This window comes from Natator depressus, chromosome 9, assembly GCF_965152275.1.
Source record: "Natator depressus isolate rNatDep1 chromosome 9, rNatDep2.hap1, whole genome shotgun sequence".
Classification (NCBI taxonomy): Eukaryota; Metazoa; Chordata; order Testudines; family Cheloniidae; genus Natator; species Natator depressus.
Window position 1 is genome coordinate 55,578,803 of NC_134242.1, and position 15,371 is coordinate 55,594,173.

Genomic DNA, 15,371 nt, shown 5'->3' on the forward strand with positions numbered 1-15,371 from the left:
GGTGTCCTTTGAAGGAAGTGACCTTGTCTCTTTGTCTCAACAGTGCAGTGGACTGAGCGGGAGTTTGAGCTGGCCCTCTGGGCCTTCAGGAAGTGGAAGTGGTACCAATTCACATCGCTCCGGGACCTGCTGTGGGGCAATGCAATTTTCTTAAAGGAGGCCAATGCCATTAGCGTGGAGCTGAAGAAGAAAGTAAGCACCTTCTCTCATAGAATCATAGAATACCAGGGTTGGAAGGAACCTCAGGAGGTCATCTAGTCCAATCCCCTGCTCAAAGCAGGACCAATCCCCGACTAAATCATCCCAGCCAGGGCTTTGTCAAGCCTGACCTTAAAAACCTCAAAGGAAGGAGATTCCACCACCTCCCTAGGTAACCCATTCCAGTGCTTCACCACCCTCCTAGTGAAAAAGTTTTTCCTAATATCCAACTTAAACCTCCCACACTGCAACTTGAGACCATTACTCCTTGTTCTGTCATCTGCTACCACTGAGAACAGTCTAGATCCTTCCTCTTTGGAACCCCCATTCAGATAGTTGAAAGCAGCTATCAAATCCCCCCTCATTCTTCTCTTCTGCAGACTAAATAAGCCCAGTTCCCTCAGCCTCTTCTCATAAGTCATGTGTTCCAGTCCCCTAATCATTTTTGTTGCCCTCCGCTGGACTCTTTCCAATTTTTCCACATCCTTCTTGTAGTGTCGGGCCCAAAACTGGACACAGTACTCCAGATGAGGTCTCACCAATGCCGAATAGAGGGGAATGATCATGTCCCTCGATCTGCTGGCAATGCTCCTACTTATACAGCCCAAAATGCCATTCGCCTTCTTGGTAACAAGGGCACACTGTTGACTCATATCCAGCTTCTCGTCCACTGTAACTCCTAGGTCCTTTTCTACAGAACTGCTGCCTAGCCACTTGGTCCCTAGTCTGTAGCAGTGCATGGGATTCTTCCATCCTAAGTGCAGGACTCTGCACTTGTCTTTGTTGAACCTCATCAGATTTCTTTTGTCCCAATCCTCTAGTTTTTCTTCGAGTGCTTGTTCACGTCCATCCAACATTAGGTATGCGCGCGTCGCGTGCACGAGCGTCGGAAACTTTTTCCCTTAGTGGCTCCTGTCGGGCCGGCAGGGCCCCTGAGTGGCGCCACTGCGCCATGCATATATACACCTGCCGCCCAACCCCCTCCGGTTCCTTCTTATCGTCCGTGGCGGCTTTGGAACAACCTCTCTCTCTTGGATGAGAGCAGTCCCTTAGCCTTTCTCATAAATAGCTGTTATCAGTTAGTTAGCATACCTTTGTTGTGGACAATTAAGTGATTAGGTGCCTGAAGGCTTCCAGCTCCCGCCGCGGGGCATGCTGCAGGCCCATGGGTTTAAGGCTTGTGCCACGTGCCACAAGCCTATGCCAGTTAGTGACCCCCATGGCTCATGTCTACATTGCCTGGGGGAAGAACATCAAACTGAGCGGTGTAAGATTTGCAAGACGTTCAAGCCAAGAATACAGAAAGAAAGATATTTTCATTTAAAGCAGTTGTTGATGGAAGCCGCATTGCAGCCACCGGGCCCGCAGTGCCCAATGCTGGCTCCGGCTTCGTTGGTGCGTAGTACTCCGGAGCCGTCCGAAGACCCAGCACCGGCTAAACACCGAAAGCTGTCGGCCCCAGAGCACCAGACTAGGCCCCAGCACCGCTTGTCCTCCCTGGTGCGGCCCACGGCGCAGCCAAAAGGAAGGGGCAGACTTTCCCCGCATCGGAGGCCGGCACCTTCCAAGGCCCTGAGCACCGATTAGAGTGGGAAGGCCACTGTACCGGCGCTGGAGGTGGAAGTGGAGGAGATCTGCAGAGCAGACACCTGGTCCTCGGTGCACACCTTCACGACCCATTACGCGGTCAACCAGCAGGCCAGAGAGGACGCGGCAGTTGGCAGAGTGGTCCTCCAATCAGTTGTTCCGTGACTCCTACCCTCCTCCAGAGGTAAGCTTGTGATTCACCTAATGTGGAATGGACGTGAACAAGCACTCAAAGAAGAAAAAATGGTTACTTACCTTCTTGTAACTGTTCTTCGAGATGTGTTGTTCTCGTCCATTCCACCACCGACCCTCCTACCCCTCTGTCGGAGTCGGCAGCAAGAAGGAACCGGAGGGGGTCGGGCGGCAGGGGTATATATGCATGGCACAGTGGCACCACTTGGGGGGCCCGCCGGCCCGACGGGAGCCGCTAAGGGAAAAAGTTTCCGACGCTGGTGCACGCAGCGCATGCACACCTAATGTGGAATGGACGTAAACAACACATCTCGAAGAACAACAGTTACAAGAAGGTAAGTAACCGTTCTTTTTTCTAGCTCCCTCTGTATCCTATCCCTACCCTCCAGCATATCTATCACTCCTCCCAGTTTAGTGTCCTCTGCAAACTTGCTGAGGGTGCAATCCACGCCATCCTCCAGATCATTAATGAAGATATTGAACAAAACTGGCCCCAGGACCGACCCTTGGGGCACTCCACTTGATACCGGCTGCCAACTAGACATGGAGCCATTGATCACTACCCGTTGAGCCCGACGATCTAGCCAGCTTTCTATCCACCTTAGAGTCCATTCATCCAGCCCATACTTCTTTAACTTACTAGCAAGAATACTGTGGGAGACCATGTCAAAAGCTTTGCTAAAATCAAGGAATAACACATCCAGTGCTTTTCCCTCCTCCACAGAGCCAGTTATCTCGTCATAGAAGGCAATTAGATTAGTCAGGCATGCCTTCCCCTTGGTGAATCCATGCTGACTGTTCCTGATCACTTTCCTCTCCTCTAAGTGCTTCAAAATTGGTTTCTTGAGGACCTGCTCCATGATTTTTCCAGGGACTGAGGTGAGGCTGACTGGCCTGTAGTTCCCTGGATCCTCCTCCTTCCCTTTTTTAAAGATTGGCACTATGTTAGCGTTTTTCCAGTCATTCAGAACCTCCCCTGATCACCATGAGTTTTCAAAGATAATGGCCAATGGCTCTGCAGTCACATTCACCAACTCCTTTAGCACCCTCAGATGCAGCACATCTGGCCCCATGGACTTGTGCTTGTCCAGCTTTTCTAAATAGTCCTGAACCACTTCTTTCTCCACAGAGGGCTGGTCACCTCCTCCCCATGCTGTGCCGCTGCTGTAGTTGTCTGGGAGCTGACCTTGTTCATGAAGACAGAGGCAAAAAAAGCATTGAGTACATTAGCTTTTTCCACATCCTCTGTCACTAGGTTGCCTCCCCCATTCAGTAAGGGGCCCACTCTTTCCTTGACTTTCTTCTTGTTGCTAACATACCTGAAGAAACCCTTCTTGTTACTCTTAACATCTCTTGCTAGCTGCAACTCCAACTGTGATTTGGCCTTCCTGATTTCACTCCTGCATGCCTGAGCAATATTTTTATACTCTTCCCTGGTCATTTGTCCAGTCTTCCTCTTCTTGTAAGCTCCTGTTTTGTGTTTAAGATCAGCAAGGATTTCACTGTTAAACCAAGCTGGTTGCCTGCCATATTTACTATTCTTTCTACACATCGGGATGGTTTGTTTCTGCAACCTCAATAAGGATACATTAAAATACAGCCAGCTCTCCTGGACTCCTTTCCCCCTCATGTTATTCTTCCAGGGAATCCTGCCCATCAGTTCCCTGAGGGAGTTAAAGTCTGCTTTTCTGAAGTCCAGGGTCCATATTCTGCTGCTCTCCTTTCTTCCTTTTGTCAGGATCCTGAGCTCGACCATCTCATGGTCACTGCCTCCCAGGTTCCCATCCACTTTTTCTTCCCCTACTTATTCTTCCCAGTTTGTGAGCATCAGGTCAAGAAGAGCTCTGTCCCTAGTTGGTTCCTCCAGCACTTGCACCAGGAAATTGTCCCTGTCACACTCAGGCTCTCTGGGATTTTACCCCGAGTTATGTAACTGAGTTTTCTTTCCATTTTTTTGGAGGAAATTGGATGCCTCCACTTCCCCATGTTTGCTGGATGCAGAGCTAAGCACGTGCGTTTCCCAGTAATTACCAAATCAAGAGGTGTTTTTGCACAAACAGTAAGCACATGGGAAAGAAACTGCAGCCCTCTGCTTTAGTAGAGTCTCATCAGCTTGCATGTACCACGAAGATGGCAAAGCTGTGAATGAGGTCAATGACTGGGGCTCTCAAAGACTGGAAAACATGTTCCTAGATGAGCCATATTACAGGTTCTACCAGAAGCAATGGGTCAGATTCGAACCTGGCGTAAGCACGTGTAACTCCATGGAAGTCACTGACACCCGCTTACCCTGAGGTCAGGGGTGGCCCCTTGTGCATCTCAGGAGTTATACAGAGTGGATGGATGCCAACAGTCCAAAGGCACTTGCTGGGGATCCCCATTCACCATGAGCCCTCCACACACATACTGATTCTCTAACCCTCTGTCCATTCCCAGGTCCAGTTCCAGTTCGTCCTCCTCACAGACACTCTTTACTCACCTCTGCCTCCCGACCTGCTGCCCCCCAATGCTGCCAAAGATCGAGAGAAACGTCCCTTTCCACGAACCATTGTGGCTGTGGAAGTGCAGGACCAGAAGAATGGAGCAACACATTACTGGACTCTGGAGAAACTCAGGTAGAGTAGGGCAGAGGTACTGTGGCACAGCCACTTGTATTGTACTGGGCGGGCTGGCACATTCAGGACAAGAAGAGTAGAGTTATGGAGTCTCCTGTCTTGTGGTCCTAGCCCCTTGGTTTGAAGTTGCATGCACACGCCCATCAATCAGTGAGAGTTTATTCCTTGCACATTTATTACCCTGCCTTCACAAATAAACAAGAATGATCAATGAGCAATAATAGATGGCAAAATAACATAGACCTGTATTTCATTATGTATCTAAACTGATACCTCCTCACTCATATGGTCCCCATGGTTCCATTAGCTCTATTGTTACAGCTCTCCCCACTCCACACCATGCACGGATGGAGAGGTTTCCCCTTCATAGGGTAACTCTGCACCATGGGGGCTGGAATTCAGTTCCTGTAGTTCAGGTTGTTTGTGTGTTGTTTACCCCAGAAGTATAGTGATATGGGGCTGATGTGTGTGGCTGTAATGCATTGGGTACCCCAGAAGTACAGTGGTATGGGGATGGTGTGTGTGGCTCTGACTCGATGCTCAAGGGGCTGAAAGCTGATCTAGATCCTTAAACCTCATTGTGTACGTCTGTTTCTCTCTGTTTCTTCTTGCAGACAGCGACTGGATCTGATGCGTGAAATGTACGACAGGGCAGCAGAAGTGCCTTCTAGCATCCTTGAGGACTGTGACAACGTTGTGACGGGCGGAGATCCCTTCTATGACCGTTTCCCCTGGTTCAGACTGGTTGGCAGGTGAGAGCCTTGTTCCTCCTTTTTCTAAATCCATCTGCAATCCAAACACACCCACAGAAGGAAACGTTGCTTGGTTTGATAGGGACAACTGGTGCAGTGCGGAGAGACCATAGTGGTTGCTGTGGGTGAAAGGGTTGCACCAGGCAGCAAACTAATATCCAAGGAGCACTATTTTCCACAATCACTTTTCTCTGCCCTCTGCATGGGTGCTCAGGAGTGACTTTCTGGGACCCCTACTGCTCCTAGGCACTGCTACAACAAGTTGGTGGTGAACTTCTCATCGCCTTCTTTGAAGCTGTGCCTAATAACCACAAGGCCCGGGCTCTCAACCTGGGGGTGGCAGCCCTCTGCCTTTCCCATCCTGTAGCATGGGAGGGGGATTCCGGGTGGGTTGGGTGTTGCCCCATGATGGAAAGGGGACAGGTTGAGGACCCTGCTGTCAGGTTTCCATGTCCATGGATGTGTGTTTGTGTGCACACACGCAGGCGTGCTCATTGGCATCTGAACATCTTTCAGTGTGCTGTACTGTATGTGCTGTGTCTCCTCATGTGCTTCCCACCTGCCAGTTGGAAGGGCACACTGCTGTCAGCTAGGAGGTGTCAAAGGGACCGGACCTGTCAGTAGGGTGCTGCCGAACGCAACCAACCTTGGTGCACTCAAGGCCTGATCCTTGCCAGTTAACAGCAATGGAAGGACTCCCCTTGATGCCAGTGGGCACTCTACCGGGGCCTTAGTTGACAGAGCTATGTTCCTGCTTTGCTGAATCCTCTGCAAAGTCCAAGGTGGCAGTTCCCATCTTTCACACCAGTTTTTCCACACTTGTTAGCTGGCGACACTGGGGGCTTCTTTGTAAGACACTTTGGACAGGCAGGTCTTATTTCCCTCTCCCCTCCTGAATAGCGACGGTCCTTGGTGTAAAAGAAAAAGCCTATTCTTTCTCTCTCTTCTGTTTGGAATAGCTGGTGTTAACCTGTCTTCTATCTTGTTGTACTAACCTTAGTTCAGATATCTCTGGCTGCAACAGCTCTCCTCTTTTCAACACATGCATGAGCGAGCGCATGGCTGATCTCACCCCCTCCCCCACCTTCTCGAACCCCGACTCCGACATCACCGAGCCTGCTGACGAGCAGCACGTGGGGAAGGAGGAGGAGGAGGAGGAGGAGGAGGACCTGGAGGAAGACATCTTTCCGGAGTACCCGCTGTATGATGGCCGGGATCCATTTTACGACCGCTCCCCCCTGTTCAGTTTAGTAGGAAGGTTGGTGAGGTTTTAGGAGAGCATGCTGGGAAGGAACTAGCTCTTTCGCATGAGAGAACTGCTTTCTGACACTGTTCCCATGTTAAGGGCACGCGTTCCACAGGCACTCGGGATGGGCTAGCTGAACAGTGTCCTTAAAGAGATGGCCAGCAGGGCAGGTGCACTGGTCAGTGTGATGGTAAGGCAAGTGTTGGTAGGAAACGAAGAAGGGAGAGGCTATTCTAGCCAGCTCATCTTTAAAGAGTGAGCTTCAAGACAAGTATCACAGAGTCAGTGGGGACCAGGATCGAGTGGCCACTGGATTCACATGGTCTCTTTAAAGAGAAGAGTTTCATGTGACAGAAAATTGTGTGGTGATGACACAGAGGGACACAGAACTGACCCAAAGTATTCCCCTAGCTTTAACACATTTGGGTTTCAGTTCTAATTTACTGCTGGAAACATTTATGATGAAATGTCTGCAAAATGGGTGGCCTTCTGCTCCTGCATGGATTGTGAGGGTCACATCATTGCAATCATGGAATGGAAATCCCATGCATGTCATAGAAATCCCATGCATGACTGACGTAAATCCATACCAGCAAGAGGAGAACGTACAGGCTTCCGAGGAGTGGTGGAATGGCCAAGAGACCAAGGTGTAACGCAAGCACAGTGAACTGTAAGAGAAGGCCCATTGGTTCTGATCGTTAGGAGAGGGATTCAGAGCCAGCCAGTGGCCCCGAGTGGTGTGTGAGGAAGGGATGGGAGGTGCAGAAAGTGAGCACAGTACTAAAAGACAGGCAGGTTCAGCTGATAGCGAGTGGGATTTCCCCAGATGACTCAGGGAAGAGCTGTGGGGAATAAGGTTGGCTTCAAAAGCTAAAACCAAGGGCTGTGGAGGGAGAGGATTTTATCTTTTTTTTAATTAAAGCCATATATTTTTAAGCCACCACTACTGTGAAGTGGTGACATTTCCACTTGCTGCTTTGGCTAGCACATGGCTGAAAATTGTTTTATGCAGTGGTTCGAACTAGAGCCATGCAGAAAAGTGTTGTGTGGGAATCAGAGCTGCCAGAAGTTTTCAGGTGGTTTGGAGAAAAGCTCTGGAGTGGGGAGAGCTTCTCTGCCCTGCAGGGCTGGGAGTGGACTCTGCCCAAAGAGAAAGAGAATTGTTTATTTTCTTTTGCTAGTGAAAACAGAATGTTTCAATGGTTCATTCTGGAAAAGAACTCCAGATCTTGTGAAATTGGTGACATGTTTGATTTGATCGGCCACCATTTCATTCTACCAGAGAAAACCACCTGAAATTGCCAAGCATGGCACCAGATAGCCCAGTTCTGCTTCAGACTTTTCCAAGGGGAAAGAAGAGGTTTTGCCCATAGTTGTCCCAGGCCCTGTCCTTTAAAAATTGGATCAAATTCAGACTTGGTGCAAGCAGCTGCAGCTTCACTGTAGTCAGTGGCATTGCTTCCACTTATACTGGGTCGTAATTTGGCCTGTGAGCTGCAAATATGTTTGTGAAAGCAAGAAACCCAGGCAAGAAGCCGAGTTCTCCTTTCCAGCCAATAGGACTTGGCAATGGGAGCAAGAAGGGGAGGAGAAGGGATCAGAAAAGAGAGAGAGGGAGATGGGATAAGAGTCACTGCAGCCTCAGACCGAAAGAGCTGGGTTCTTCCACTTTTTTTTCTCTTGGGGGAATCAGAGATTTTAAAAACAAACAAACCAAACTACCAGATACGACAATGATGAACCAAATCCCCCATCCTGTGGGATGTTCCTGGGAGGTCTTGCCTTTTGAATCTTCCCAATTCTTTTGAGTCAGATACGGAACTGGCTTTCCCTGTGCAGCAGCTGTGCCGATCACATTTCTCGTGAAGTGTGCTTGGATTGGTTTATGATTGGATCCTTGTCTTTGATTAGTTTTCCCCCTATTTTCTTTATTCTTTTTTTTTCTTTTTCTTTTTTAGCTGCTGGCTCTCTCTCCAAAGCTTGAGCAAAAAATGGGGGTTATTTCACTTTTGTCTTCTTTTTGAAAGGCTTTTCTTTGGTCTGAGCATGCCATCTTTGCACCTCACCAATCTTGTGGTTAGTGTCTCTGCCCTCCTTCCTTTTCCTTTAGTGACATATTCCCTCCCTCTCCCTATTCCTCTCTTCCTCTTCCTCCCTCTTCAACCTTTCTGGTTTCAGTCTGCTTCAAGACGTGCTCACCTGTAATTTCAGACTGTTATGATGGAAACTTAACAGTCTTATGATCCACATTCCTCCCCATTAAGGAGGCCTCCCGCAAGATGCCCAGAATCAGATATGTATTCACAGACACCAAAACAAAGCCATCTGCAATACAGGGCATCATAGAGCATTCAGGTGGGCGCCAGACTCAATTCCCTCTGATCCCGGACACTCAAGAGGATTCCGATCCTCTGACCCTGCAGTTCCATCTTATGAGGCGATTCACTGGGAATGGAAGATATTCTGAATCTCTCAGGAAGGGCTCAGCACCTTGTAAGATTGGGGTTTAAAGCTGGTTCTTGCCTTGTGCTTTAATGACCCAATTCAACTGCCGCTGAAGTCAGTGGAAAGATTACCATTGACTCCAGAGGGAGCTGGGTCAGGCTCCAAGATGCATAAGTTCCTCTGGACATTTGAGGCCTGATCCTGCATCTATTGCAGTCAATGGGATCACTGTCATTGCTTTCCCTGGGTGCAGCATTGAGCCCTTTCTGGAGGAATCACCCAGGCTTTATGATGATATTTCAGCTCAGCAGTCAAACCTCTGCTCTGAGGGAGGGCACTGGAGCCAAATGTACAGATAACAAAGCTGACCACATAGGGATAGTCACAGAATCTTGGTTCCCTCCCTCTGAAGAAGCACCCGAGCTACTCTGTGTGGTAATACATTGTTAATACAGTGGCCTTGCTTTCTTCAAACCTATGCCACTCCATTCATCAGAGCCAGGGCCAGCTCTACAGTTTTTGCCACCCCAAGCAGTGAAAAAAACTGTCGCCGTGGATGGCAAAAGGGAGAAGTTGCTGCCGATTTGCTGCCGCGGCCAGCAGAACAGAGAAGCTGCCGCTGAATTGCCACCGCGGCCGGCAGGACAGAGGAGCTGCCGCCGAATTGCTGCCATCACGGAAACACTGCCGCCCCAAGCACCTGCTTGCACCGCTGGTGCCTGGAGCCGGCCCTGATCAGAGCATGAGTATGATGCAGTCCTGTGGAGGCTGCACCCTGCGCTCCTTCAGACTCAGGCTGGGGATGGCTCCCTATCAATCTGCTTTTCCAATCTGGAGACCAACTACAAACAGTAAAAGTTGTGGGGGGAAGAATTTTGTACAGCCAGTACCAAGTTCAGTGCTGATGATGGAACATGTTGACCGCACAGGATGCCACTATGGACTTAGGTCATTACAAAACTCCTGCTGAAAGGAACCTCCCACTTTTGCTGCCTGTTCTCATCACCCTGGACAAAGGCATGCTGTAGCTTTGTGAAAGAACTCAGCCTCTGGATGGAAGGCAGCTGAGCAGGCTCACTACGAGTCAGAGGTGGTGTGGATAGGAAAGGGGGAAGCATTTTGAGGAGCTGACGTGATCCATGGCCTTGCCCACTGTTTGAGAGCATCTGCCCTCTGATCGTCAAGGGGAGGTGCAGTCCTGAGAGGCTGGTGAACAGTCTGCTGCTCCTCAATAGAGGCAGTGGCCAGCAAGGACCTATCCCCAGCAGACTGCAGTGTGGGCCTAGCCATGGGGATACTTGTTTACACCACTGCAAGGCTAGGCTTCCTGCAACATTATCTCAGTGCAGAGGGGAAGGATGAGATGGCCTCTTAGTGTCCCATCTAGCCCTATATTTCTGTGGTTCTAGGGAGACCACAGAGAGGCTTCAAACTCTTCAGAATGTGGCGGCCCAGGTTCTGGGTAGCCTAGACCAATGGGTGTACCGCATTCTGCCTTGGCTTCCAAATCCTTTTCAAGGTTCTGGTTCTAGCTCCAGCGATGGCCATCTGAAAATGTCCTTTCAACAGCGAAGAGGGGATGATGCATCTGGCTGAGACTGGACTCTGGGCTGCATTCCGAAATTCTGGTATAATTACAGGTAGAATCTTAGCAGTTTATTCCTCAGTCAAGAACAGATGGTAAATTGGTAATAGCCTTCCGATGACCGTGCTGAAAGGGGAAGTGTGATGCTGCCAGGCCTACGGTTTTAAGGATGAAGTTTAAATGTGCAGGTTTTCAACGTTAAAAGTCACCTGTTACACATATCAGGAGTCTGCTCCAGAGTGTGCCCTGCACAAGGCAAAACTGATCCCCCAGAACTAAGATCACCTACAGCCCCGTCTCCACTCTAGTGTCCTCTCTTATCCTGGATGTGTTCAGATTCGATTGGGGTTGCCTACATGACGTGAGTACCACCAAGGAGACAGCACAAACTGCAGCTGTCTTCCTCTCTCTTTGGCTGCCTTTCTCTCTCAGAACTTTTTCTACTTTCACAATATAAAGGGCCAGAGAGTAGGGATGCAATCTTCAGTCAGCACCAGTGCCAGGTGAAGATTCAGTTACTGTCCAGGATTAATGTTCTCATCCAAGTACAGTTTCACCCAGGTGTTAAAGTGCAGACCAGATGTACTCCATTCCTCTACTGATCCAGTTCTTCCTGGAGCACTGGAGTAGGTAACTATCTGTGACTCTTGCCAGCACCAGATCCCCGGCTTGGACGACGAGAAACCGAAGTGCTCCAAGGCACTGGCCACTCTTGAAAACGTTGCCTTGGGTCACCATACAGAGGCAATAGCAGCGAGGGATTGCAGCCAGTTACCGTCCAAAGGCGCTGCCTCCCAAGTACTGAGCCCGGGTGGGGTCTCAAGGGCTGGGAAATGTTCTTGTAGGATTGCAGATCTGCTCAGGAGCAGATCGTTCGTCTGGAAATCCTGGGGCTCCAGGCAGCCTCCAGCTTCTCCGTGTACATGAACGTAGTCATTGTACTGCTTGCTCGTTTAGTTAGGGTGAGACTGAGCCCTAGGCTGAGCCCAGGGGACAGAGGGAAGGCACCTGTGACTCAGGCAGACATGATTGTCCCGAGGGAGTGGGGGAGAAAGTGATTTCCTGCAGCCATTGACAATGTAGCACACTCCCCTTCTTGCGTCAGCCACCCAGTGCATGGGGGTGGAGCCAGTGTTCACTCACCACCCCTCCTCTGGGTCCCCTGGCTGATGGAGGGCAGGCAGCCCCAGCACCCAGAGTCACCATACAGCAGGGCCCGACGTGGCTGTGCAGTGGGTTGGCAGCCCCCACTTCCGTGTGCTCCCCAAATGGCTGTGTGGAACCAGGGCACAACCGAACCCTCCATGAGGACCACGTTTGCATAAAGAGAGCCCTACTAGAGCTAGAGCCCTGCTGATTTCTGGGTGGCAGGATGGAACTCACGCTGGTCTGGCCAAGGAAAGGGGCTCTCCCCGCCAGCCTGACAGGCAGCTTCTCTGCCAGGGAGTGCTCAGGGGAGGGCTCCAGGTCTCAGTCCGCCTCCTGCTGGCCCCTATTTATAATTGGTACAGTGAGGTGTCAGCATCGTTACTCATGCATTCGGGGATCATAGAATCATAGAATATCAGGGTTGGAAGGGACCTCAGGAGGTCATCTAGTCCAACCCCCTGCTCAAAGCAGGACCAATCCCCAACTAAATCATCCCAGCCAGGGCTTTGTCAAGCCTGACCTTAAAAACCTCAAAGGAAGGAGATTCCACCACCTCCCTAGGTAATGCATTCCAGTGCTTCACCACCCTCCTAGTGAAAAAGTTTTCCTAATATGCAACGTAAACCTTCCCCACTGCAACTTGAGACCATTACTCCTTTTTCTGTCGTCTACTACCACTGAGAACAGTCCAGATCCATCCTCTTTCGAACCCCCTTTCAGAGAGCTGAAAGCAGCTATCAAATCCCCCCTCATTCATCTCTTCCGCAGACTAAACAATCCCAGTTCCCTCAGCCTCTCCTCATAAGTCATGTGTTCAAGTCCCCTAATCATTTTTGTTGCCCTCTGCTGGACGCTTTCCAATTTTTTTACATCCTTCTTGTAGTGTGGGGCCCAAAACTGGACACAGTACTCCAGATGAGGTCTCACCAATGTCAAATAGAGGGGAATGATCACGTCCCTTGATCTGCTGGCAATGCCCCTGCTTATACAGCCCAAAATGACATTGGTCTTCTTGGCAACAAGGGTACACTGTTGACTCATATCCAGCTTCTCGTCCACTGTAACCCCTAGGTCCTTTTCTGCAGAACTGCTACCTAGCCACTTGGTCCCTAGTCTGTAGCGGTGCAGGGGATTCTTCTGTCCTAAGTGCAGGACTCTGCACTTGTCCTTGTTGAATCTCATCAGATATCTTTTGGCCTAATCCTCTAATTTGTCTAGGGCCCTCTCTATCCTATCCCTACCTTCCAGCGTATCTACCTCTCCTCCCAGTTTAGTGTCATCTGCAAACTTGCTGAGAGTGCAATCCATGCCATCCTCCAGATCATTAATGAAGATATTGAACAAAACCGGCCCCAGGACCAACCCTTGGGGCACGCCGCTTGATACCGGCTGCCAACTAGACATGGAGCCATTGATCACTACCCGTTGAGCCCGACGATCTAGCCAGCTTTCTATCCACCTTAGAGTCCATTCATCCAGCCCATACTTCTTTAACTTGCTGGCAAGAATACTATGGGAGACAGTGTCAAAAGCTTTGCTAAAGTCAAGGAATAACACGTCCACTGCTTTCCCCTCATCCACAGAGCCAGTTATCTCGTCACAGAAGGCAATTAGATTAGTCAGGCATGACTTGCCCTTGGTGAATCCGTGCTGATTGTTCCTGATCACTTTCCTCTCCTCTAAGTGCTTCAGAATTGATTCCTTGAGGACCTGTTCCATGATTTTTCCAGGGACTGAGGTGAGGCTGACTGGCCAGTAGTTCCCCGGATGCTCCTTCTTCCCGTTTTTAAAGATGGGCACAACATTAGCCTTTTTACAGTCGTCCGGGACCTCCCCCGACCGCCATGAGTTTTCAAAGATAATGGCCAATGGCTCTGCAATCACATCCGCCAACTCCTTTAGCACTCTCGGATGCAGCGCATCCAGTCCCATGGACTTGTACTCGTCCAGCTTTTCTAAATAGTCCCAAACCACTTCTTTCTCCACAGAGGGCTGGTCACCTCCTCTCCATGCTGTGCTGCCCAGTGCAGTAGTCTGGGAGCTGACCTTGTTCATGAAGACAGAGGCAAAAAAAACGTTGAGTACATTAGCTTTTTCCACATCCTCTGTCACTAGGTTGCCTCCCCCATTCAGTAAGGGGCCCCCACTTTCCTTGACTTTCTTCTTGTTGCTAACATACCTGAAGAAACCCTTCTTGTTACTCTTAACATCTCTTGCCAGTTGCAACCCCAAGTGTGATTTGGCCTTCCTGATTTCACTCCTGCATGCCTGAACAATATTTTTATACTCTTCCCTGGTCATTTGTCCCATCTTCCACTTCTTGTAAGCTTCTTTTTTGTGTTTAAGATCAGCAAGGATTTCACTGTTAAGCCAAGCTGGTTGCCTGCCATATTTACTATTCTTTCTACACATCGGGATGGTTTGTTCCTGTAACCTCAATAAGAATGCATTAAAATACAGCCAGCTCTCCTGGACTCCTTTCCCCCTCATGTTATTCTCCCAGGGAATCCTGCCCATCAGTTCCCTGAGGGAGTCAGAGTCTGCTTTCCTGAGTCCAGGGTCCATATTCTGCTGCTCTCCTTTCTTCCTTATGTCAGGATCCTGAGCTCGACCATCTCATGGTCACTGCCTCCCAGGTTCCCATCCACTCTTGCTTCCCCTACTAATTCTTCCCTGTTTGTGAGCGGCAGGTCAAGAAGAGCTCTGTCCCTAGTTGGTTCCTCCAGCACTTGCACAAGGAAATTGTCCCCTACACTTTCCAAAAACTTCCTGGATTGTCTGTGCACCGCTGTATTGCTCTCCCAGCAGATATCAGGGTGATTGAAGTCTCCCATGAGAACCAGGGCCTGCAATCTAGTAACTTCCTTGAGTTGCCGGAAGACAGCCTCATCCACCTGATCCCCCTGGTCCGGTGGTCTATAGCAGACTCTCACCACGACATCAGCCTTGTTGCTCACACTTCTAAACTTAATCCAGAGACTCTCAGGTTTTTCTGCAGTTTCATAGCACAGCTCTGAGCAGTCATACTGCTCTCTTACATACAGTGCTACTCCCCCACCTTTTCTGCCCTGCCTGTCCTTCCTGAACAGTTTATATCCATCCATGACAGTACTCCAGTCATGTGAGTTATCCCACCAAGTCTCTGTGATTCCAATCACATCATAATTCCTTGACTGTGCCAGGACTTCAAGTTCTCTCTGCTTGTTTCCCAGGGTTCTTGCATTTGTGTATAGGCACTTAAGATAACTCGCTGATCGTCCTGCTTTCTCAGTATGAGGCAGGAGTCCTCCCGTCTTGCGCTCTCCTGCTCGTGCTTCCTCCCGGTATCCCACGTCTCCACTTACCTCAGGGCTTTGGTCTCCTTCCCCCGGTGAACCTTGTTTAAAGCCCTCCTCACTAGGTTAGCCAGCCTGATTGTGAAGATGCTATTCCCTCTCTTCGTTAGGTGGAGCCCATCTCTGCCTAGTACTCCTCCTTCTTGGAACACCATCGCATGGTCAAAGAATCCAAAGCCTTCTCTCCAGCACCACCTGCGTAGCCATTCTTTGACTTCCACGATTCGACGGTCTCTACCCAGGCCTTTTCCTTCTATGGGGAGGATG

The 15,371-nt window shown here is 49.8% G+C and overlaps 1 protein-coding gene across 17 annotated transcripts in view; it reads left to right on the forward strand.

Moving 5' to 3' along the window:
• The window catches only part of KIF1A (kinesin family member 1A), a 212,175-nt gene that overhangs the window by 139,384 nt on the left and 57,420 nt on the right, over positions 1 to 15,371 (forward strand). For 8 of the 17 annotated variants that reach the window (XM_074964251.1, XM_074964252.1, XM_074964253.1 and 5 more), the window contains 4 exons: positions 44 to 192; positions 4,414 to 4,592; positions 5,207 to 5,344; positions 6,345 to 6,602. In XM_074964251.1, coding sequence (XP_074820352.1) covers positions 44 to 192; positions 4,414 to 4,592; positions 5,207 to 5,344; positions 6,345 to 6,602 — 724 coding nt within the window. The remainder of the gene's footprint in view (positions 1 to 43; positions 193 to 4,413; positions 4,593 to 5,206; positions 5,345 to 6,344; positions 6,603 to 15,371) is intronic. The other 9 variants (XM_074964264.1, XM_074964265.1, XM_074964267.1 and 6 more) reach the window with 2 other exon arrangements.